This window comes from Wyeomyia smithii, chromosome 2 (assembly GCF_029784165.1).
Source record: "Wyeomyia smithii strain HCP4-BCI-WySm-NY-G18 chromosome 2, ASM2978416v1, whole genome shotgun sequence".
In the NCBI taxonomy this organism is placed as follows: Eukaryota; Metazoa; Arthropoda; class Insecta; order Diptera; family Culicidae; genus Wyeomyia; species Wyeomyia smithii.
Window position 1 is genome coordinate 103638428 of NC_073695.1, and position 25980 is coordinate 103664407.

At 39.1% G+C, this 25980-nt stretch overlaps 2 protein-coding genes across 3 annotated transcripts in view; one reads left to right on the plus strand and one right to left on the minus strand.

Moving 5' to 3' along the window:
* Positions 1 to 19440, plus strand: part of LOC129721820 (ecdysone-induced protein 78C) — a 90115-nt gene extending 70675 nt beyond the window's left edge. For both annotated transcript variants that reach the window (XM_055674834.1, XM_055674833.1), the window contains 3 exons: positions 15877 to 16376; positions 17079 to 17354; positions 17411 to 19440. In XM_055674834.1, coding sequence (XP_055530809.1) covers positions 15877 to 16376; positions 17079 to 17354; positions 17411 to 17788 — 1154 coding nt within the window. In that variant the 3' untranslated portion in view covers positions 17789 to 19440. The remainder of the gene's footprint in view (positions 1 to 15876; positions 16377 to 17078; positions 17355 to 17410) is intronic.
* Positions 19441 to 19727: 287 nt separating this feature from the next.
* On the minus strand, positions 19728 to 21295 carry LOC129721821 (inositol monophosphatase 1-like). Its single transcript, XM_055674836.1, has 5 exons — positions 21043 to 21295; positions 20850 to 20983; positions 20639 to 20786; positions 20369 to 20586; positions 19728 to 20310 (listed from the first exon to the last, which is right to left on the minus strand). Exons 1-5 carry the CDS (start codon positions 21103 to 21105, stop codon positions 20049 to 20051), a joined length of 825 nt encoding a protein of 274 aa, XP_055530811.1. The 5' UTR covers positions 21106 to 21295; the 3' UTR covers positions 19728 to 20048.
* Between the last annotated feature and the right edge of the window lie 4685 nt (positions 21296 to 25980).

The following is a 25980-nucleotide window of genomic DNA, read 5'->3' on the forward strand; positions in this document are numbered from 1 at the left end:
TTTAGCAGTCAACTGCTTCAAAAACGTTTTAACTGTTGGTAGAAATGCCAGCAGAAGACTTTTAAGAGGATCAGTTATGTTGAAATTTTCAAAAATCCAGTCCACAATATCTGAAAACTTCAGCAGTCCAGATTCTGGCTGAATCTTGGACGAGAAAGAAGGAACAGTTGGGTTTTTTGATGTTCCTGGAAGTGCCGGAAACTCCTTACTTGAATTCAGTTTTGCCAATCCCGGAGGAGTTTGCTTCGGATTTTCTACAGCACTCTTTTGTTTCTTAGTATCAGTCACTTCAGATGGAGACCTTCTCTGTCCTTTCCTAGGAAGCCTAGGAGAAGAAAGGTTTTTCCTCTTCCTAGATTTCCCGGGTTCAACAAAAGAAGATTCCCCAACTGAATTGTCAGAATCAGACTCATCGGATGGCAAGACCTCGAAGAGATTCGGGAAAACCAGTTTGGTGGCAGCGGCCTCTTTGAGCATTTCTGCGAAAGTGCGCTTAGAACGCTCTTTCAGAGACCGCTTGATCTTGTCTTGGCGCTGTTTGTACGCGGGACATGCAGACAGCTCATGCGGAGTCTGCCCACAATAAAGGCACTTTTCAGCACCCTTATTACAGGCGTCATCCGCATGTTGCTCTCCGCACTTGCCACAACGTGCTTTATTGCCACAGTTTGCACCTGAGGCAATTCATTACCCGCGGTACAAACAAGCGCACGGGCAGACGCACCTTGTCCACGAGCACATAGCTCGGCAGAGCAGACCCGGCGAAAGTCACGCGAAAAGAGTCTGAAGGGGTGTAAATTTTTACACCCTTGTCGAGCGATACTGAATGTTATTGCTTACATTCAAGTATCTTGGCAGGTTCAAGGCTAGAATCCTTGATAAGGCCTTTTCCAGCCTTCAACAGGTCCACGACAGTCAGACTCGATTCGCTGACCACACCGTCAATCTCAACTACGCGAGCTGGAATGTACACGTGGTACTCCCGCGTGAAGAGCTCACAAGCAGCAATCTCGTTTGCTTGCTTGAGGTCGGACACCAAAACACGCAGCTTATTCGGGCGTACTTTGGTAATTTCAGTCACGGCTGTAAACCGTGCCAGATCTTTACATATTTGCATTGTGTTCAATGCTTTCACTTTCGGCCGGAAAAATACAGCCCCAATACCAACTTTGCCCTCCGGATACTGCTTAAGCCGATGGGTAGCTTCCTGCGGGGTTCCATTCTTAACCCTTGGAACTTTGTATCCGGGAGGGCTAGGCGGTAGAACGAGCGGGTTTTCATCCCCGCGTTCGTCGTCCATGTTGGACGCGTAAGCCACACACGCAAAATGCCAATCAACAAATAATATTGTAGAAAAAAACCAAGAAAAAAAAACTACTTATCTTCTGCAGCCGCTCTCCACCGCAATCAGCGCACGGGCAATGCCAATCTCCAGTCCTTCACACAAGAGTCCGCTAGCAAAAGCTGCAGCCGCTCAAGCCACACAGCAGCACCAGTACAGCCAAACAGCAGTACGCCGGGTACTGGATCTCTCGCAGTAGCGACACAACGTACAGTCTGTGGCGTACGGTAGCAATAGGCGATGATGCGTTCCTTTGTCTTCAATAGACAACGGCAACGAGCAGCAGTGCACACGCAATACAATGCACGGTGACCTTGAAGGCGATTAACTGGTCGGCACTATCGAGATCGAAATGAAATTGCGACCGAACACGACGAGAGCACAACTCGGAATGACTCCTGTTCTTTGTTTAAGAGGCGAAGGTTGTTTTACACTTACGAGCGAAAGCCTACTGTGACGCACGGTAAGGAAGCGAATGAAGATACTGAACGTTTACAAGCCTGAACAAGATACTTCCGATCTGAATTCTGTAGCCATGAGCTCCTTCCTTTTTAGTAACCTCAAAATGTCATTCACTTATTCATTAGTGTTTGCACCAGCATCTTCCCCCGATAAAGCCTATTCCAAATTGTTAATGCCAAATGCGACATCACGGAGCTAGGGGCTGAAGCAAATCCGTTTAGGAATACGGATCGCCATTTTATTCTTAACTCCAGGCGTGATTTCAAAAACATGAAGTAATTTTGATATGAATGTAAGCAAAATCGAATCGATTCGAAAGTCTCATTTTTATTTATTTTTCTGGTTACAGGTACAGGTTTCTTTTCCGTCGGGTGATCATAACTTGATTTCAAATAATACTAATGATTGTTCCAGTTGACCGAGAGACTGACGCAAAGTATGACTCTTTAATTTCTTGTAGCGTGGCATTAGATGCACCTGCTCTTAATCTACAGCGATCCGCAAATAAACCGATGACGGAAAGGTGAATGCTAAAGGCCATGTGGAGACATCCATTAAGTACGTCACGCAAGTTTTGATCATTATTCACTCGCGCCCCATAGCTAGTGGTTGTAAAACTGGTAATGACGGAGGTAAACATCACTTCAGCCGGAAAGTACTGAAAAATGAAACAAATGGTTTTTGTTTCAAAGCGGAGATTAACAGCGTCACTACCGTCTGACGATTTTCAACTGAAAATGGTTTTGATATATGCAAAAGAATTTCCTTTTCATCCCTATTTTAATAAAAGCTCGTTCGGAGATGATTTGTGCAAATTATGATGTGTTACGATAGTTTAGTAATAAAGTAATAAAGTTATAAAGTAAGACTTAGTAAATAGCAAACGGTGGAGTCGATCACGTTTTGGTAATATTAATGTAATTCTTGTTTCAGACGACATACATCTCTGATTTTGAAATATTCTATGTAAAAAAGTATGGCTTTTTTTAATAGGATGGTGGGTATTTAAATTTAAAAGTCAATTTTTCTGAAAAAAATCAATATGACGACGACTCACTTTGATGTTTGCAAATGCAGCTTTTGACGTGAGACTACGTCTTTGTTTACTATACTGGGATGCATTCTGTAAAATTGGAAATGAAACTGGCAAATGTTGCGTCAGATTTCAAACGTTAATAACAGCATAACCACATGATGGATAACAATAACCAATTTGTTGTTGGATAGATAAAATGTATAACAATTTTGTAAAATGCTAATTATCACTCTAATTTCATTGCTAAGTGGTAAAATTGATAAAAAGTTTCAATGACAAATTTACACGAACAATGAACCAATTACATGCGAGCATTCCTAGCACAGACGACGTGAATGGACACCATCCGTTCCCTGTGATAATCTCTGTATCAATATCGAAATATAAATTGACAGAGTCTCCCCGTCCCAATAGGTCAATTTATTTTTACTTCCATGAACTTAGACTAATATGATGTCTCGAAGGTAAAAGTTTTCCAAAGAGTTTGAATCAATACCCATTCTCAAACAATTATTTTCAAACCTGCTTTCAGAACCTAATAAAAACTGATGTCTTGAAAGAAAATATGCAATGTAAAAGCAACAGTACCAGTGCAGTAAAGAACCGCAGGTTTCTCGTCGTCTATGGTTGCAGCGGTACTCTTCTACTCGTACATTTCAGCGGTACACTTCTATTCGTACTGCAGCGGTACTATACGTACTGCAGCGTTATTATTCGTACTGCAGCGGTACTATTCGTATTGCAGTGGTACACTTTTGTTCGTACGTTTCTATTCAAGTGCAATCGAGGAAAAACTGCAATGCTGCTGCTGATGGTGATTGAAAGTTTATCTATCTCATAAATATGATTACCATAAATAACTCAACAAAACTTGTAATTTTTTGCAACAGATATTTATTTAATTTTATCTTCGATATTCACTATATAATCGTGACCGGATAGTATCGAAAGAGTTAATTCCTAAATATACACATTTATGGAAGAGTAAGAGCCTGCGAATGCTTGTGATTTTTTGGTTTATTTACTAAGATTCATTTAGAATTTCTTTTTACGTTTCAAAATTGTTAGATGTTATATTATTATTCTAAGCTTTATCACAATGAACGTATATTAGCTGTCTTCGTAATATAGCGAATGTAGTTGTAGGCAAATGAAAAAAAATTTCAAGCGAAAAACAAAAATGGAATTGTTGATTCCTACGATTTTTTGCTGGAACTTGTAAATAATTTTGTTTACCATATCTACTTATGTTTTCCAATTAATGAACCTTTGTAGAGGTTCCATATTATTTTGAATCTAATAACCATATTATAAATTTGATTGAATTAGAGTTAAATAAGACAGAACCATTCATTATGATAACGTTAGTATTATTGGATTTAGATTTCGAGGATATAGAGTTATTTCTGACTTTGACACCTTACGAGAAATTCTTGGTGCTTCTTCAACAAGCACGATATACTTGTGCCTTATTGTTTGCACAAAAAAAAAATACTACAGGCATAATATCGCCAAATATAAACGATATTGTTTCGAGTGTTGTTGAATATATTTCAAAAAATTGATTTCCAGAGGAGGCTGAAAATAAAAATACGTACAGTCGCTGAGCAAACACATAGATTCTGTCTGCAGACTCTGTATATCAATCAATTTGATTAACCTATTTTGCAATACTTCCCACTTATTCAATATGGGCTTTCAAACAAACATAACTTAAATTGTTTGCAACACCTTTATTGTAAATATGAGCGAATTTATGTCCTTTTGTGTGTGATCACAAATGGATCTGAATTCGTGACGTTCGGTGCAACGGCAGCCAATTTCAAAATGTTGCCAAAATGTGAACCAATTCCAATAAATTGCAGTCTCGTATATTTCAAAATATGCCTGACGGTAAATATTACATGTCCGAATAATCTATTTACTGCATGATAAAAACCAGGAAATAGTATTAAAAATCAACTATTGTGTAAACTGCAACTGCGAGGAGAAAGTGCAACGTTTCGAGCTCGATTCGTAAGATAAGCGACTAAGTGTGGCTGGTTTGGGAATATAGAGGCACTGCTGTATCGGTTACACGGCCACAATGCCGCAATGATGGTATTTTGGCCGAGTTGTTAAGGATATCATAAACTTAAAAACTCACTTGCTGTACAATTCCGACCACATTCTTTGATTTTGAGTCATTGTGTTGCCCTGACTGCAGACGGAAATGGTGCTTGAAGAAGCTACTGTTGCATTAGTACCTATAATTGACCAACGCATGAAACCTTTAGCTGCTCGGGCCGAAAGCATGCTCGATCTCAATGAGGAAAAGCGCCTTAACAGCGGTTTGTCGTGTACCGAGCGTCGCCGTTTTTGCGGTGTCGATATGATGGCGCCCTGCCCATCCTATATGAACGGTAGCCGCGCACCGTACACTTCTTTTTCGCACACGTGTACCAACCCGGTACCATCGATGCTATCTACGCTGCACTGGACCGAATACGGCTCCAATTCCTAGCCCCCTGACGGCTGGTTTTGCAGCGGTGGTTACCCAAATGGAAATGACTTAACATAGTGCTTTGTACAAGTATATTGTAAGAGTAAATACCCTTGCGTTACACAGCCAATTTTCCCCCTTCCGCAGAAATGAATTCGCAGCGCTTACCATTGCATTTCTTGCTGCAGTGAAAAAGTGCATCGGTTAAACACATTCGTGCAAAGACGTCGACGGGAAGTAGTAAGAAACTCCATTTAGCGAGGAGAAATTTGCAAACTTTGAAGATCAGTGCCGGATCCAACCCAAAGCAAACCCTAGGTGCAGACTTGGAGCAGCTCTCCGGGCAGTGTCGAAAAGGCTTCAGTTCATGCTAATGTATGCAAACATAGGCCGAACTCGAAGCCGAAGTATGAGTTGGGGCGAGCAAAGCAACAATCAGCTTGCATTGATAGTGCATGGTAGTGCAGTTTGAAGTTTTCTTCCGGATTTTTCTTTCACTTTTGTAACACGGTTTTCCTGCCTACCCGAGTGAACCAGACCCGTGAAAATGGCAGAAGTGTACCCGAGCCCACGTCGTTTGAGCGGGGACTACGATGACGACGGCGGCAATGACGGCAGTATCTGCAGTGACGCCAGTTGCCGCTATGCAATCTCCTATTCGAAAAGGTGACGCGGGTGGGTGTCGTTGCAGTATGCCGCCGACTCTTACAGGCAGCCCGATGCAATTGCAACTTTTACTTTCGTTTGGACATTCTATGGCACTGCTCCTTGTTCGTGCGAATTCGAAGTGCAATTGTTTTTCGTGGGTTTTTTGAAACCGTGTTTGAATCCCGAGGAGCAACATAGACCAGTTAGTGACAAGCAGCCCTTTGAATAAGATATTGCGTATGTGAAGCTGGTAAAGAAGATTTCTCTTCTTTCTAAAAAGTGTTCCCTTGAAGTGCAATATGGATGTTGAAAATCCTACAAAGTGATGCTTAAAGTCGGAAAAATGAAGTGAATTAGATGTAGATTCTTTCAACAGGAGGAAATATTACTATTTAGTGAAGGTGGAAATGGTGCATCTGAAATATTTATCCATTAGAATTGAAAAGTTAACACATGAATAACATATTGTGGCGTAAGTCGGTAAGTAAAAAAAACACCAAAAATTTACACCTTTTAGATTCCTTGCTATGGAGAACGCAGACTTTTGAGAACATTTATACTCGTTTTCTGATAGATTATGCATAACGCTAGTCGCAAACCAGTAAAAAGATACTTTGAGTTGCTTCTTAAATTTACAGTTCTCAGCGTTATACTTCTCAATATTTTTGTATATGTTTCATGATGAAATTTACGGTCAATTTGCACTAAAATTCTAAACGACCTCATGAGTTTAGCATAACATAAATATAAAAAGGTCCATTGACTTGCGCATCACAAACGGTTGCATAAATATTTGATAATGACAAAAGATTAATTAATAATATTACAGATAGTTCCTATACTATGTGCCGTGTCAAATAAATGTTGTGTGAACAAAAAAAAAGTTCCTATACTACCAAAATCCAAGTGATTAACTATTCATATATTCAGCAATTGAAAAAATGATAAATTATGTTTTTTTTTTTGTGGAATTCGACTACTGCGTCCATTATTTAGAACTATTGTAGTATATCCCCCTTACTATACGTGCTATATAGGATGCCCAGTCACCCCACTATTGATCGAGTGATGACCGGTTGCCTCGGCACGCTCCCAATCAGGTACAATGTGCTTAATAAAGCCAATTACCTTCCGAGGATTAGCAGACCAAATTTCACTAGGTTGTAAGCAACCCTTGTTGAGAAATTTGATTCTGCTCATGTATAATTCACCACAGCTGCATAGCAGATGTTCCGAGGTTTCACTTTCTAAGCTACAAAAGCGACAAAAGCGACAAGTATCGTCTTGAACCCGACCAATGTTCTTTAGATGATACTTACTCGGACAGTGCCCTGTTATTAGTCCTGTGTAGATACAGAGCGCCCACTTATTAAGCTCTAATAGCTTCCTTGTAATTTTTGCGTTTGGCGCAATGGTGACATCCTCCGACAGCCATCCAGTTGGAAGTCACCCGTTGTTCTTCCCAGCATTTAAGTTCCATTTTTATTGTACAGTTTGAAATGCCACAAAAGGGTTCTGGACCAATGAATTGGGAGGTGGAACCTTGTTTGGCCAGTTCGTCTGCTTTTTCATTGCCTTCAATTCTGCAACCCAGTACAGATTGACAGAGTTCGTACGACACAGGCTCCGCAGGGAGAGAACGCACTCCCAGACAATTTTTGACGTGCATTTGGAGGCACATAAAGCCTTCAGCGCCGCTTGACTATCAGAGAAAATGCAAATATTCGCATGTTTGTAATTTCTCCTTAAGCAAACGTTAGCACATTCAATTATAGCGTAAATCTCTGCTTGGAATACAATTATGTTAGTTAAAATATATTCTCAATCTGTTATATCCTGAGTTATAAATTCATAAATACTAGATATCAAGCTATTCAATATTGATGATATTGTCAAAACATGGTAACGGTAATCCATTTCGATTTGTTTTACGTAAAAAACTTAATCAATCCAATTACAGAACTCATCTCAAATAACTGAGACATGAAATAATATTAAGGTGAAACGGGATTGTGACTTTTTCCTATACAATTTTGAGGTTAGAGTTCTTTTTACTTCTGTATTTTGATCGTAAAAAATTCGGCTTCCACTAAATAAACAGCACTCAAATTGCTACTTCAGGCATGCAACAGTTGTGAAAACAATTGATCAAAGTTTCATGTGCGTAGTCTTCATAAATCAAAAAAAAATTAGATTGCAAAATTCGAGTTGATCGCGACCACGTCCCGTTTCACCTTGATTGAGCCTGTTATTTTGTGCAATAAACCATTTTTTTCTTCTATGGCGATGGCGACATCCATTGTGGTTAAATATGTAATATTTTGACAGTTTGAAACCGTTTTCTCTTTCACCACTGAAAAAAGTTGTCACGATTAATGTTGTTTCAGAGAAGTTATACAGTCATACCTCGATATAAGGCCACCTCGATATAACGTTACTCGATATAACGTAACTTTTACCTCGATATAATGTAACTTTGAAAATGTATTGAAATTGAAAATAAATGATACAGCAACTGTTTTCGGGGTATAAATTGCTTCAAAAAAGTGTTTGTAGTAAGTTTTAAAATTAATGAAACTAATGCGAAAATTGTCCCAAATGGGCATAAAAAAGGTTTAAAGATACTAATAGGTGATGGAAAATAGGTTTTCACGCATCTTTCAGTAACAATTCACAGTCTTGCATCAATTAGAAAAATTTTCTTGCATCAATTGTTGAAATTTTCTCTAAATGGGCATAAGAAAGGTTAAAAAATACTGATAGGTGATGGTAAATAGGTTTTCGCGCATCTTTGAGTAACCGTCAACAGTCTTGCATCAATTAAAAATTTTTTTTTTACTTGTTGAAAATTGTCCTAAATGAGCATAAGAATGGTTTAAAATTACTGATAAGTGATAGGAAATAGGTTTTCACGCATCTTTGAGTAGCCTGTGTATCAATTGAAAAAAAATATTTTTTTTGCTTCTGAAAATATTTCTAAATGGGCATAAGAAAGGTTTAAAGATACTGATAGGTGATGGAAAATGGGTTTTAGCGCATATTTGAGCAACCATTAACATTCTTGCATAAATTAAATAAATTTTTGTTTGCTTCGATATAACGTAACTCGATATAACGTAACGAAAATAAAAATAAAGTTGCCTCATATCGAGGTATGACTGTACTTGATGAAAGTTGCGATCCGAATATAATTTTACACATCCGCTTCGACAATTCAACGTGGCTCAAAATGTTTAGAACGGTTCGAATTTCAATGTCAACCAAAGCACTGTCAGAAGGATCCGTAACTTTTACCTCGATATAACGCATTTTTTTTAAATTTCGTAAAATTAAAGAACAGCAATTGCAACAACAACAACAGCAACATTGATCTTTTTTTCTTTGTTTTTTGACCGATAATGTTTGCCCATATATACACTGCTAGGTGATAGAATATATACATATATACACTGCTCCCAGATGGTCTCGAAGTACGATGCTGGCCTAACAAGCCAGTCGTCGTAGGTTCGAGTCTCGGTTCGGAAGAGACTGTTAGTGTCGTAGCGCTAGCCCTGCAATGTGACTAGGTTAATGGTGTCTTTGATTTGTCCCAGTTCAATCATATTAGAGTGCGACGAGCATATGTATGTCACAGTAGTTGTTCATATATTCACAGCTGTGAGTCAACTTCGTCTATCAGTCGATTGCGACAATTGTCTCCTAGCGAACAAATTCGGAAATTCGCTGGGATAATTTATTCTCTCTCAAAAATTGGATTCACAATAGCCCTACAAACCGATGACTCACTCTACACTTTACATATGAGAGAAGTTTGAATACAAGAGAGAAGGAAGAATCACGAGACAATCATTATCGGAAGAGAGAAACGATTGCAATCGCTCGAACAATTTATGATACTTTTTTTCGGAGTCACAAGTGTTAACAATAAAATGGATTTTCATCGTTTCACAAAATGTTACTATTAGCATATTTTGTTACCAAATGTACTTTTATTACTTGCTTTTGCTGGTCTTTACTGTACGTGAAAGTCAGATCCACTACAGCTCTGCAGTCTGCGTAGGATCCGTAGGTCGCCTTCCACTTGTTCAATCCACCTTCCCCGCTGTCCGTTTTGTCTCTTACGGATTGGTTTCAAGAACCATTTTTATCAGACTGCCGTCCGACATCACTACGACATTCCCAGCCCAACACAGCCTGCCAATCTTAGCGGTTGAACGATAGATGGTTCCCCAAGAAGCTTCTTTAGTTCGTGGTTTATTCGCCTTCTCCACGTTCCTTTTTTTATCTGCAATCCACCGAACACCTTCTGCTCGAAGACCGCAAGAGTGCGTCGGTCCTCCACAAGTATAGTCCATATCTCATGCCCGTAGAGGACTACCGGTCTGATCAGTGTACTGTAGATGTTCAATTTAGTGCGACGGAGAATTCTACTCAATCAGAGGACGCTCTGGAAACCAAAGTATGTGTGATTTCCTGTTAATGTTTCGCTGATGGTATCGTTGTCGGTAGGGGCGGGCGAAACGGCTCTTTTGCAAAAGCGCGAACCATCAGTTCTGGTGCGCTCAAAAAACCGTTGTTCTTTTTCGTGAGCCGTTCGTTCTTTCGCTCTTTTCTAAGAACCGGTTCATATGAACGGCTCGTGAGCCGTTCGTCCACCCCTAGTTGTCGGCGGTTACCAGTGAGCCCAGATACTCGACCTCGTAGACCACTTCGATTCAATTAGCACTTTATTCTCTTGAAGCTGTTCCCTTCATGTGCTTCGTCTTCGATACATCATTGATCAAAACACTCCGTTTGACCTCGACTTTTAGTCCGATGTTCGTATCCCCCATTTTCACAATGGTCCGAGCCACGGTGTCAATGTCGTCGGCGAAGCCAAATGGCTGAACCGACTCTTGATCTTCTAATTACACCTTCCAGAGCAATTTTAAACAGTAGACACGACTTAAACTTCTTAGAGATTCGAAGGGGCTAGAGGAAACCCCCTATATGGTCTCAATCGATTGTGTCGTATGCTGATTTGAATATAATAGAGGATGAATAGAGGATGTATGGTCACGTTGTATTCGCGGCATAATCTGCCGACCCGCGAATATCTGATCCGTAGTGGCGTGGGCTCCCATGAATATCGCCTAGTAGTGCTCCACGAACTGCTTCGCAAATGATGATAGTCGACGGAGTATTTGGGAGAGTACCTTGTAGACGGCGTTCAGGAGAGTGATTGCCCGGCAATCGCAGCCCTCCAGCTTGTCGCCCTTTTGTAAATGAGACGCACAATACCTTCCATTCACTCCTCCAGTATTCGTTCTTCCTCCTAAATCTTAGAAACGACTCAGTGCTTGGCTCTAGCAAATGTTTCTTTATTGTATTTCAACAGCTCGTTGGAATGTTGGACCACTCCAGCGACTTTACTGTTTTTCAGTCGGCCAATCTCCACCTCCCCTTCCACGAGAACAACACATTTTGAGAAATTTTGCAAATATTACGAGACTCAAAAAAGAAATGATGTGTAATCTAATAAAAAAGGCAATATTATGGTGTACCTTTGTAAGGAATGTAAGGATTAGTTGTCTTTAGCAAAAACGTGGGTTTATATCTTGCTAGCAATCCAATACACTCCAGTTATTTTTCAACTTCATTGTTTTTCTGTTCCCTGCGCAATTTTCCATATGTTTTGCAAAACACTCTAATGACTGTTATAAAACTTTCTATTTCTTTTCGATAAGTTTTAAAACATTCTCATCGTCCGGTTGTTTTAGTTTCATTTCTGACTGTAAGGCTTGACGAAATTTATTTTTACTTGTTGGTTATCTTCTTATTGTGTAACGTCTTAACTATTTGTTACCATTTTCAATTCCTGATTGTTAATGCCAAATTCAGCTGATTATTCAATGATTAAAATTTTCACACAACTTAAACTTCTACTTCAAGACATTTTTTCTAATTACTGTCCGGGCTCTACTTTTTGTTTGTTCGAAGCAATGGTAGAATGCTCGATAAGTAATTGTTTTATATAATTTTTTACCTTTTCAAATTTCCGAATCCTGAATTGCATCTTCTTCCACCGCGCACATCCACCGCGTGCGAGGCCTACCACGGAGTCGACAGCCTCTTCCTGGTTCTCTACTGAAGATAGCTTTGGCGGCTCTCTCGTCAGGCATTCTGGCTACATGTCCAGCCAACAGAAGCCTGTCCCGCTGTATTACCTTTACTATATCAGCATGTTTGTATACCTGGTACAACTCGTGATTCATGCGTCTGCGCCACACTCCATCTTCCAATTTACCGCCAAGTATCGATCGCAGAACTACGCTTAAAAACTTCGAACACTCGCCGATCAGTCCATACTTTATGTCCGTAAAGGGCCACCGGGGGTATCAGCGTGAGTTGTTGTTGTGTGAGTTTGCAAACTACGGGACATTAGCTGGTTACGTAGTCCGTAGAAAGCCCTGTTCGCAGCTGCAACTCGTTTCATCTCACGGCTCATATCGTTGTCACATGTCACAAGCGTACCAAGATAAACGAATTCGTCAACCACTTCAAATCGTTCCCCATATATCTCCACCTCAGCACCAACACCACGGGAACTCCCACGCTCCATGCCAGCCACCATGTACTTCGTTTTGGCAGAGTTAATGACAAGTCCCAATCTCGCTGCATCCCTCTTAAAAGGTACAAAGGCCTCCTCCACGGCCCTACGGTCAATACTGATGTTATCAATGTCGTCCGCAAAACCAAGAAGCATGTGAGATTTCGTGATGATTGTACCGTTTCTTTGCACGATTGCTCTTCGTGCTGCATCTTCAAGTCCGATGTTGAACAGTAAGTTAGAGAGCGCATCCCCCTGCTTCAGTCTATCCAACGTTACGAATGCGGCTGATGTCTCGCCAGCTATCCGCACGCATGATTTCGATCCCTCCATTGTCATAAGACTCAGCCTAATTTGTTTCGTCGGGAAACCGTGTTCCAGCATGATCTTCCACAGCTCGTTTCTTTTCACTGAGTCGAATGCTGCCTTGAAATCCACAAACAGATGGTGGGTCTGCAGGTTATACTCCCGGAACATATCGAGGATCTGTCGCAGGGTGACGATTTGATCTGTCGTGGAACGCCCCTGTCGAAAACCAGCCTGGTATTCGCCAACAAAGGATTCCGCTAACGGTCTCAATCTGAAGAACAGGATACGGGAGAGAACTTTATATGCGGAGTGGGCAACGTAATGCCTCGATAGTTGTAACAATCCAATCGATAACCCTTCTTATAGATAGAGCATATGAGGCCTTCCAACCAGTCGTTCGGCACTTGTTCATCCGCCCAGATCCTTAGTATTATCTGGTGGATCACATATTACAGCCGCTCGCTTCCCGCTTTTAAAAGTTCGGTCGGGATACCGTTCTTTTCAGCGGCCTTGCCGTTTTTCAGCACACTAATCACCTTTTCACCTCCTCCTGTGTTAGTGGCTCCACAGCTTATTCGTCACTCATAAGCGTCATCCTGTTTATGCTCTGCTTATCCGGCTTTTCACCGTTCAACAGCGCCTGAAAATGCTCCGTCCACCTGGCTGCAATCGTCGGTTTATCAGTAAGCAGGTTGCCGTCCTTGTCATTACACATGACCGGCACAGGGAAATTCCTGCTTCTGACTCTGTTGGCTGTTCTATAGAAGCTCCGCACGTCGTTTCGAGCAAAGCTGTCCTCTGCGCTGCCGAGCCGCGTACTCGGGCTTCTTCCGACGGTGGGTTCTATTTTTGTTATCGATCTGGGAGCAGGCTTCTCTATTTGAATGCCTCTAGGTGTGTTTGCGAATTTTCAAACATGGAAAATAGGAGCTACATTTGGCTATTTTTCTGGCCGCGGCAAAGTTTATCAGCCTCAGGCCGTTTTCATTGGTTGACGAGTGGAGACTATGCCTTCCAATGACCGGACGGAAAAATTTCTTCCTCCCATCCTGTGCGTTTGCGTCTCCGATGATGGCTTTTGCGTCGTATTTTGGGCACTCGTCATATATCTGCTCAAGCTTGTCATAGAACTCATCATTGCATCGGATTTATTGTTAGTCGGTGCGTAGGTGTTGTTTAAACTGTAGTTGGAGAATTTGCCCTTAATGCTCAACACGCATACACGGTCATCTACGGGCCTCCACCAGATGACTCTTGTTTTCTGATTTCCTAGCACTACGTAACCGACGCCCCGTTCCGTAGCTTTGCCGCCACTGTAGTAGATGTGGTACTTGAAAGAAGTGTGTGCAATAGGATCTACTGCACGGAATTCCCTTTCTCCGGTATTTGGCCACCGAACCTCCTGAATCGCTGCGATTTCGACTCCCTGTCGCTGTAGTTCTCGAGCAAGCAAGCCAGCCCGCACCGGTTCATTGGGAGACGTTCCAAGTACCCAATTTCCAAAGGTTTACTTTAATCTTTTTTGTGTGTTCGTAGCCTAGCTGTTTGCCGATTGATCCGTTCCATATTTCTAATTTTGTTGTTTGTGATTGAAAAAAAAGGTTTCGGTATGCTACCTCACCAGGGTCGCAATACCTACATCCTGCTGATGGGGATGCCATCTTAGGTGTAGCTGGCGGGATACAGCATTCCATAATTCAGCTGCCCGCTCCGGGTCAGACGCTGTTGTATGCCGCCCCTAATATAGGGACACAGCCGCCTACGACCCCCTTCCCAGTTAGCATACGACCATAGTTTCCACCGGGGGTTGGTTACCCGATCTCCGCTAAGGTTACTCGTATCCCGGTCGGCAACTCTAGAGGTTGGGATAGAAGTTGCTGGACAGAGGTGAATGACCGCATTAGGGTCTCAATTTACACGTATCCAGCCATTTGCCAACCTTATGCTTTTTTCATCTATCTTAATTTATCATCTTAACTAAGAATGTTATCGAAAATCTTAGCGAAATGCTATTAATAGAATTTTCGATAGAATTTCTGGTTAATTGTACGACTTAAAAGAATAAAAATGTATAATTCCACGTATTTGCGTTGATTGCTTTTTGCAACCTTATAAACTTATTTACTAAATATGTAGACTAGCCACGTGCACATCAGGCACATGTGATTGGTGCGGTTTTTTTATGAAAATCTATGACTATTATTGCTCTGATATATTGATAAGAGCATCTGTAGTGTTTAGATTTTAGCAATAAAGTAAAAAAATTCCAAAAGTTCCACTACAGAACATTAAACGGTAGTTTTACAAAGTTGTGAAGATCTGAACAAAAATCTGCTTTACTTTTTTTGAGGATCTGTTTTTCACGAAAACGTTGCAAATAATTTAAATAGTTTTGAAGGCATTGAAGGTTAGTTGATATCTATCACTCAATTTTATAATCGAATAAACCGTCTCAAAATGTCCTAGAAATCTCAAAAACATTAAATTTGATAATTTGTGAACATTTCCTCAATGCTAGCAAATACAACTTACTTTAATATATCTTCTCACCTTTGCATGACGTTGTCACAACACTCATTGCATAACACAAAATCAAGCGGCAGCAAAACCTAGATGAGAGGAGAACGATAGGAGAACTGCAAACAATTCAGTAAAAATCCGGAAGAGCAAATTTGTAATTCAATAGTGGCTCCCTAGTTCATACATAGGTACAGACTCTGTGGCAGCACGTGTGCTTATTCGACTCTGTACAATGCAGCAGACGTGTTATGCTGCTATGCTGCAATAGGCACAGAAGAAAGGCGGAAAACTATGCTGCATACAGTCTGTTTACCGCCCGTTTCACCTACTGTTCGTTTTTTTCCTGCACTTTCATTAGTCTACTGCCTTTCTTGGCTATTCAACGAAGTGGAAATTCAACTATCTTTTATGAAATGCACCCACTTAGTTTGAGGTGTCCGATTTTTGCGAATAAAACTAACTGACTTTTTTTCTTCACCTTTTTGCAGCTGTCCGCTATGGACGAGTTCCAAAGAAATCGCGCGAAGCCGGAAATTGTCCTGAAGAAATGAACATTTGTGTAAACTCGACGACGCCTACCCAGGTGTCTCAGTTAAGCAGCTGCGGTGGACCCCCCACGTCGACAGTCGCTGTGATTAGTGCCAGCAATAATATTAATAATAATAGTAATACAAACAGCAACAATTATAATATAATTAACAATAATAACAACAACAACAACAATAACAATAATAACAATATCAACAATAACAATAATAATATCGGAATCGGAGCCGGCACCATGACCAACTGTGCCGAAATCAGCACGTCAACCGCTGTCGTCACCACGATTTTGCCCGACTCATTGACCCTCAACCCGCCGGAACTGTCCATCTACGATATTATTCATTGCGTTGCTCAGGCGCACCGCGGCCATTGCACATACACAACGGAGCTGGTCAAGGAGTTGAGCCGAATATCGCTGATCAACTACAGTGAGAAGAACAATGTGAGTATATTTGAAAAATTTTACTATGAACTATTGACTGATAAACAAGGTGGTGTTGCTTGGAGAAATTCAAAATTGGAAATATTCTACAGTAGTTGAAAATTCGACGCTACAAATTCGGTTTTAAAATTTCGTTTCCTTTTTAATAAAGTCAATAGAGATGCTCAAATTGTAAAAAGGTTTGTGGACTGTTTTCAACAGAGAATAGTTGATCATGTACTGAATAACATGACTACTTTGAACTATTTTTTCACTAGTTCGAAGGTACTTGATATACACAAATAGTTCGTAGTTTGTTTGTAAGCTTCGTGATAGATTCGTGTGCAGGCCAATTTTTGCTTTTCATTACCGGTTACGAATATCTTGGTTGTACCACAAGGCTGTAATTGAGGCCATTGCTGTTTACGCTGTTGTTCAATGATGTCGCTTCACTGTTGCTGGTGAACTTGGCAAACTTAGACATGAGCATATTAAAATAAGTTCAAATAGTGGAAATGATGAATAGAAGAGTCTCTAGAAAGTGTTAATTTTATAGGTTTCTTTATCTGTTCTACTTGATTAAATGATACGAAGTACCAGATATTCGATTATTCGTAGCATTTTATTATATCAACCAAGACAACATCAAAACATGCTCCAAATTCTAGCAGTTTTCTATAGTTACCAATTGTATATTTAATTCAATTTGAAAAATGCCTACAGCTAATTCCGCATTCACTGGATTCAATCGAGGACCAACGCGTTTGGCTGTGGCAGCAATACGCTCTCCGAATGACTCCCTCGGTACAGCGGATCGTAGAGTTTGCCAAACGAGTTCCTGGCTTCAGCGAGTTTCTCCAAGATGACCAACTGATTCTGATCAAGTTGGGATTTTTTGAAGTGTGGTTGAGTCATGTCGCCAGAGCATCCAACGACAGTTCACTCACATTCGACGATGGAGTCTATATTACACGGCAACAGCTAGAGGTGATATACGATGTAAGTATAGCTTTGCGTTTTATAAAGACTTGCGATAAGAATATGTCTCGTTCTAGATTGATTACTCGAATGCACTGTTTAATTTTATCACTGGACTGAACAACTGCTGCTTAAGTGATACTGAAATAGGATTATACTCGGCTCTGATTCTGCTCTCAGATCGGCCGGGTCTTACAGAAACCAAGGTTATTCTGAAGACGCGAGAATGCATTGCAGAAGCATTGCGTGTGCAAATCACTAGGACACGATCCGATGCAGTTAGTGCACTGCAGATCATGCCAGCACTAGAGGCTAAAATCCATGAACTGCGAACCCTGGGTGAAAAGCATTTCATTCATCTGGAATGGTTCCGACAGAACTGGAGTTCCATCCGATTGCCGCCATTGTTCGCGGAGATTTTCGACGTCCCCAAATGCGAGGAGGATTTGCAGTAGTAGGAGACTGCAGTATTGGCCAATACATTCTATTATTGAAGATATTCTGTATAGGTATAGTAATATCGGACGAATCAAGACTTGCCAAATCTATATCAATATATGTATGTAATCGTAGCGAATTTAGATCAATGTTAGTTGAATCGATTTTTCTGTTGGCTTCTTTACAATCATTCCGAACTCGCTGGTTGTAGTAGAACTTGACTCCAGTTATCACTTATATGCATAGATAGTCGAATTTAACTTAACATTGTCGTATAGCGAAGTAAGCTAATAGAGCAGCAACCACAATATCAAAATCATAAACTATTTACATATCATTGGTATCGATGTGAAGTTGAAACTAGTAAACCTTAACCGCAACACATACGATCAAGACTCTCCTGCTACTTCCTTTAGAAACGAGTGAAACCCCATTTTATCTATTAGGAAACATGCCATTTGGTGCTAATATAGAACCAATCTTATCAACAAAAAAAAGTATATGTTAGGTAACCGAATGAATAGCAACCACAGCATGGTGGTTTCACAACATTGGTCGAAAAAACCTATCGCATTTCGAATATCTGCTTGAACAACAAGAACCACACCAACGGTATCGAAGACAAATAACTATGTACTATGTAACTACAACTGTGAATTCCTTCCTGGTGAATTGAGCCACTTTTGAAAAGTGAGATACTATTGAGCAACTTATACCGTTTTTAGGATTAGTTAATTTAAGTGCACGTATATTGCGCAATTGATAAAGACTCTCCTTAGTTCAAATTGACGGTAGGGTGGAACTAACCTCCACCTACACGTGCTGCACACTTAAATATGTACACAATTATACTCACATACACACAGATGTGAATGAAAGCGATAAGTAATAAACTGGTGCTGTACCTTTAAATTGTAATTTTAGGCAAATTTTAAACTGAATGGTAGCTTTAAGGCATTTCGTTAGTGCACAGAGAACGATAAATTGTTACGGAAATCAGCGGTAAATTGTCATAGAAGGCAGTGCAGTGACAATTTTGTAAGGCATGTACAAGTTGCTGTGAAATCGGGTGTTATTCAGCTATTTCTGCTAAACTATTACACGCGCAGATTTTGTTATTTAGTATACTTTACATGTACGCCACATCCCATTCCGTTATACAAACGTTATACAAATGCATCTACGACGAAGAGACCGCATCATATTTTTCGCTCAACTGGCACTTCGCTTAATTGTAATTAGAAATGAACTATATTTTATTAACTTTTTATACATTGCTTACATTGAAACAATGGAGAAGAACTTATCCTTTTTAGCAAGATGGAGTATCTATTTATATGTATTGTTATTTACGTATAGGACTTTTAGACAGTTGATGGAAGTTATACGGTCATAAAAGAAGCTAAAACATATGAAACCGTCAGTGTAGTCTATAATTTGATTGTTGATTTGCTCGCTTCTTGATAATACAAAAAACTGTGAACCTAAAATTTATATATCTAAAATGCCACTGAAAACTGATTAGATAGGCATTTTTGTAGAATGTATTATTTGTTGTTTTTTCTGGACTGCACGTGCTATGAATCTCAATTTTGAAAGTAAGAATTTTTTAATGCCTGGCAAATATTTGACGTCTTCAGAAACCAATAAAGGAATGACGATGATTGAAGCTGTTTGTTTGTTTCTCAAAAAGGAAAACGACCCCAGTAGTTGTTTGTAATCTTTACATACAACAGGTAGGTAGTTTCAATCGTGACTATATTCGTACAAAACAGTAATGAACACACATGTTGCCTAAAAATTGTTTATGAAAAAAACGTATGTCTTTGAGAGAAGAGGTAATTCTGTCGCAATTTGATAGAAGAGTTCCAAATACTGGTGTACATGGCCAATAATGCATAACAACTCTAACGCATATTGTACGCAATAAAATAAGTGTTTTTTTAAATATACCAATATTATTGGTATTCGAATTTATTCAATTCAAGTATATGGTCACGATGTTGCAATAATCACATTAAAATATAGTTCTATGGAATCTATTTTGTCTACATATGGAGATACGTTTTAAATCAACATATTTAAAAAAAAGTGTCCAGATCGTTGAAGAGTCAATTGGTTTTCAATGTTGATTCTTCTTCGACCTGATACCTGTAACATAAACATTTAATTATGTTGGGAATACATTACAAATTGAATTACATAAATCACAAACATGTGACGCTACTTATGTAAGTATAACATTTTTTACTAAATTCGAAAATTCACCCTCGAACTTTAGTCCGTCGGTTGAGGGTAGTATTGTGTTATAAGAGCAATTACTTTGTCTGCTAACTCCTGGGTGCTGGCGCAAATAAAACGACGGGACATTAAGTCCAGCGGCCCGCCAGCTGGATCTAGACAAACACCACCAGCTTCCCGCACAATCAGATCTCCAGCGGCAATATCCCATGCATGAATACCGAACTCATAGTTGAAGTCTGCACCTCCAAGGGCGACCATTGCTATGTTTAAAGCAGCAGATCCCGTGCTACGTATTCTAAACGAAAATGGTTGTTTAGAATTTTAAATTATTCACAATAGCTAATTACGCTCACCCATGCACAACCCGAACGAGTTTACCAATGTTCTCCAGAACAACAGAAGTCTTTTCTTCATCCCGACTTGTTCCAAACTCAGTTGTTGCCAACGCACGTTCTATTCTAGTTTCACCAGAAACCCTGATTGGTTTATCGTTATAAAACGCTCCTTTACCTCTTCGTGCAGTGAATGTTTGATTTAACACCGGGTTATGAATAATAGCGATTTCTGTGATCTAGAAATTTATATTCAATTATATCTTCTTATAATTATGATTCTATTTTCACCTTTTCAATCAGCAAAGCAATCGATATGCATGAGTGTGGAAAACTGTGGACAAAATTCATAGTTCCATCGACAGGATCAATTATCCAGGTTGGTGCATTTGTCAGCTCTGCTTTTTTCCCTGCACTAGTTTCTTCCTCCCCAATAAATCTATAAAACTCGATTAAGTTCAATCAATAACTCAGTATTCATATAACAATTAAAAGGTTTTACTTGTGATCTGGATACTTGCTTGTAATTCCATCCATTAGCAGACGTTCTACCTGTTGGTCAGTTTCTGTAAGCAAATCGATATCGCTCGATTTCTCTACCATGCTTTTCTTTCCATAGTTTCTAGCAGCAATTAGCTATTAAAAAAGTAATTCAATTAGAATCATAAGTTTGCGTTACAGTCTAAAAACTTTACCTTGCCAGCTTCTTCCACCAAACCATACACATGATTGTAACACTCATCTAGATTCAAAGTCATTGTTTGTTATTCGTTGCTATAGTCAATATTTAAAGATCAAATCGCTATTTTTAAAGTATTCTTCTAGCAGCAGCAGCTGATTAGTGCTACTTTGGAGAGCGTGCGCCTTTATTTATACAAAAAGATGTGCTGCTGAAAACTGTCAGACTGGGTAGTAAAAAACTTAAGCATAAACAAAGCGATAAGAACCATATATCAAAATTACGTAATAACGTAGGGAAGATAAATTGAGTTGTTTAGCTATTCCCGGATTTCTGATTTTTATATATTAGCTAAAAATATGTAATTTTTTTGAGCAAAACGTGATTTTTCTAAAAAAAAATTATCATTGTCCTTCGATTTTAGAATGAAGAAAAAAAATCGCTCTAAATCGCTAAAATGACAGTTGGTATATTTGCGATCTGTCATTGTAGCGATTTCGAGCAGTTTTAATTCGTGATTTAAAAATCTAATGTCGTTTTCGTTTTCGCGGTGTAGGTACACTTTTTCCGGGCCATACTTTGCAGCTTCAAATAAAACATTTTCAGTGTCGTGCATTGGTATGCGTATTAATGGGATAGCTGTCAATTCGTTTTGTTTTGGTCATTATCGCATTCGTCATTTTGTCTCGTTTCCATTTCATATGTCCATCTCGCAAATGTGCTGAAAAAAAATTTACCTGACACTTTACCATGTGGAATGAGAACCAAAACAAACCAGTTTTGACACATACGTGTGAATGTGTTGGTAACTTCCTACAGTACACTCTGCTTTTTTCAGGTGTCGTCAGGGACAGAAAAAGGGTAGTCAGAGACAGAAAAAGTGTAGTCCGAAAAGTCAAATAAAACATTTTCGGTGTCAAAAGTGTCGTTTGAGTGTAGCTACACCGCGAAAACGAAAACGACATAAGAACAACGATAGAAAACGTTTGCTTAAGCCTGTAGTACACTCTTTGACCGAGCGTCAAATATTTGTCACTTTTTGACAGATAAAAATTTGGTCAAAGATAATTATTTGTTACTCTCCAATTTTAACATAGGGCAAACACGGGCAAACAACAACCATGATGTCAAGTAAATTTGACCATTATGTCAGAAGCAGAGATGCCAAATGTTTTTGAAAAATGTCTGCAACTGCTCGAAAAACCGGAAAAATTTGCTCGAAATCTGAAAAAATTCTATCCGTGGTCCGAAAAAATTTTGCTCGCGCAGGCAAAAGTCTGTAACAATCTGCACACAATTTAAGAAAATCTGAGCAAATATAAGAAGACTCTGACAAAAATCTGCAGAAACTGTGGAGAAACTGCAAATATCTGCAAATCAATGAATATCTGCCCACGGACTCCAAAAATCTGCGTTTTGCAGACAAATCTGCACATTTGGTATCCCTGGTCAGAAGGTCAAATATTTGACCATTAGACAAAGAGTGTACTACAGGCTTTAGAAAATGCAACTCTTTCAGATGATATAAAAGCTAGGGACTAGACACTTTTATTTTTATGGAAAATATTTCGAAAATGTTACTCGACATCGGTAGATATATTTTGACATTTATCGTTTATCTGGCAATTGACAACCCTCCAACGATATATAACGTCAATGAGCTATGATATAAATAGAGAGGTGCCCAAAAATGCAACGATAAATACTTCGTGATATTGAATATTGGAAATATTTCGTAATATATCAATAGTGTCTTGCCCCAAGTATAAAAAACTGATATAGCTAAGCAACATAGTTGTTTAGAATGCATAATGTTTAGAATGCATAATAACGTAATATACGATTGTTACCTAGATAATCCACGTACGAGACAGTTGCGATTAGTAGAAAAAAGCTAACGAAACAAGCAATATTTTGTTTGCCTTATTTGCCATCCAACTTGTACCAAATATCCTCGATTGGATAGCTCTAGGAGTTTTTACCCGATGATTGTGTTGGTAAATTTTTTACGGGTTGCTTAGCATACACGGTTTTCTGATTTTTATATTTATATCAGCTAGAAATTATTTTCTGAGCAAAACGTTATTTAACAACAAATATCAATGTCCTTTGAAAAATTGCTCAAAATTTATTTAATGACAGTTGGCTCATTTATGAACCATCATTCAGAGGATTTCGAGCAGTTTTGCGATTTAAAAACCGAAGAACAACGATATATTTTTTTAAAATCATGTTTTGCTCAGAAAATGCAGCTTTTTCAGATGATATATGAAAATCGGTGAAGCTAAACAACCTTGGGGTAAGACATTATTGATATATTGCGGAATATTTCCAATATTCAAAATTACGAAGTATTTATCGTTGCATTTTTTGCTTTTTTTTCTTTTGGTGCAATGTTTATCTCTAATGTCATTTCTCTGTGGGGTCTACGGATACCATTAAACTGTCAGGCAAAGAATCTTCCACATTTTGTGTTTAGATATCTGAAAACACTGCGCGTGGTTGATTGATTAAAATTAGAGATGTCGGATGTTTTTAAAAATTCTAAAAAAAAACTATCTGCAGCTCAAAAAACAGCGCTTGCACATTTTGAGAAAGTCTGCGCTAATATGAGGAAGCTCTAGCAAAAATCTACAGAAACTATTAAAAACTACAAATCAATGAAACTTTGCATAGAGCAAAAACGTGCCAAATGACCTATAGGGTGGTCAATGAGTTCGAATACACTTTGAAGTATTATTATATGTATTATATATTTTTTCTGTGTCAACTTTCATTGAGGCACTTTATTGTGAACTTTTACGACATATCAGCTGTAAGCAGACCTCCTATAAGATTATTAAGTCCCTAGATAAGTTAGCTAGTGTGCCCATTGTGTTCGAGGTAAATCATGTTGCACAAAAGATCCCACGCACTAGAGTCAATTTGTCGCGATTCGATTTGAAAACTGCTTTGAGAATCAATATCTAGTAGCCCCACCTCTATTTTTAGCTTTCCTGTGGGCTTAAAACTGCCAGAAGAAAAAGCAGACTACGCTGAACCAAATTGCTCGCTCATAAATGTATTATTATTGCTTGACTTTAGTCTTCGGGGCAAGACACTCAGGCACCGGTCTACCTGTATCACAACTCCTTGTCAGCACATTATTGTCGGAGTCTGTCGGAGTGATATGAATGTAACAGATAAACGATAAATATCAAAATATATTCACCAATATTGAATAACATTACCGTAATATTTCTCTTGCAAATAAAGTTGTCCAGCCCCTAGCTTTAGCCCGTAACTATTGTGCGTCATTTTAGGACTGATCATTATCGTTTGCCTGCGCAGTTCAAACAAACAAGGAAAAGTATTTTTTCCAGAAGGAAAATTATACAGTAAATAGTTAAAAATAGCACGATTTTTATTAAATAAGCCAAAGATTATGGATGAGTACATCAAAACTCGATGATTTCGTTCAGTGTAAAGACGTTTGACGTTACGTTCCCAGCAGATCAACTCTATACATAACCTGTAAAAATCCAGCGACATTACCTATCTAGGGACTAAATAATCTTATAACCTCCTCCCATTTGTACTGACGAGCTCAGGACGTTTTTGAAAGAATCAATCGGCATCTCGTCTCAGGTCTTGGAAATGAGCTTCTGCAATTGATCCATATTGTTTACTTTCTGTTCGCTTTGTTTGGCCTGCATGTACGACCATTTTTTTGTTGAGATTTAAACTACCTCGGCCATTATTTTGGTCTAATATGATATAGTACGGCCATATTTCAAAGTCCAGGGGATTAAGGTCCGGGAAGCTGGGAGGCCACAAAGTGTTATCAAGAAAACCAAACGAATTTTCCCTACACCACGCTTAGACGATATTCGCCATCCTGTTGAAAGAAGAAATGATATTTCCCGTAGAGGTTACGTAGTGTCGCGGTCATCGGTATTATAGTACGCGATCATTTTGGACAGTCTGCGGCGGTTGCAAGACAAAGAGTTTCTCATCAGAAAACACGAACTCCTAACCAGTGAAGGAAATGAAATGATTTTGAGCTGATTGTTTGAAACAATTTGTTTCTTCATCTTGAGTTGTGCACATCATGAAGTGCACAGTTCATGATTAAAATTGTATCCTCTCAATACGTAATAGAATGTTGGTGCCTTGGTCACTCGGAGATGACAAATACAACAGTTGACTACATACAACTCTGAGAATAGAGTGATGCGCGTTGCTCCGTTGTAATTCTCTCTTCGTACGTGGCGCATCGTAGGAAAAAAACGATAGCAACAAGCAAAAGAATAATTGAGAGTCCCATAAATGTTGGTTGGATTGCATCCTGGGATGCCACATGTACAGATTAATCTGTATTTTACAGATTTTTGGCCGAAGTAACGGTACAGAATCTGCATATACAGATTTTCGTCGAAATGTACAGATTTACAGATTTTTCGAAATTGACATTAATTTTTAAAAACAATCCAAATTTTATTTCATTAAATATTAAGCAAATTGAACATATTTTCAACTCCTCACACATTTTAAGTTAAAAATTTCGTTTATGTACCATAAAAACCTAAAAATACAGATGCTCAGATTTTTTCAAGGGAAAACACAGATTTAAATGTGGCAACCCTGATTGCATCTCGCATCGCAGTGACGCAGCAGCGATGATGCGGTGCGGTGATGATGGGAGGGAGAGTAAGTAGTTCGGATGGTATTTTTTTCAGCAGGTTTTCTATAGCAGCCAAACAGATACCAAAATGTGCTATGTTTGTTACCGAGAAATCATACGTTTGTTGTATTGCGTTGCGATTTCGTCAATGACATTACTCACTAGTTTTTGTTATGATTAGTGAATGGAATATTTTCCTTAACTAATTTGGGTAGTAACGTTATGGAAGAGTGAGAGGGGATGGAGTTTTGAAAATCTTTGAATAATGCTTGACTTGCTTTTGAACTGGTT

Coding starts and splice junctions, on each gene's coding strand:
- LOC129721821 (XM_055674836.1), bottom strand. CDS start 21,105: ATGACTTTGAATCTAGATGAGTGTTACAATCATGTGTATGGTTTGGTG. Junction 20,587..20,638: donor TTGCTTTGCTGATTGAAAAG/GTGAAAATAGAA, acceptor ATAAATTTCTAG/ATCACAGAAATCGCTATTAT. Junction 20,311..20,368: donor CTCGTTCGGGTTGTGCATGG/GTGAGCGTAATT, acceptor ATTTTCGTTTAG/AATACGTAGCACGGGATCTG.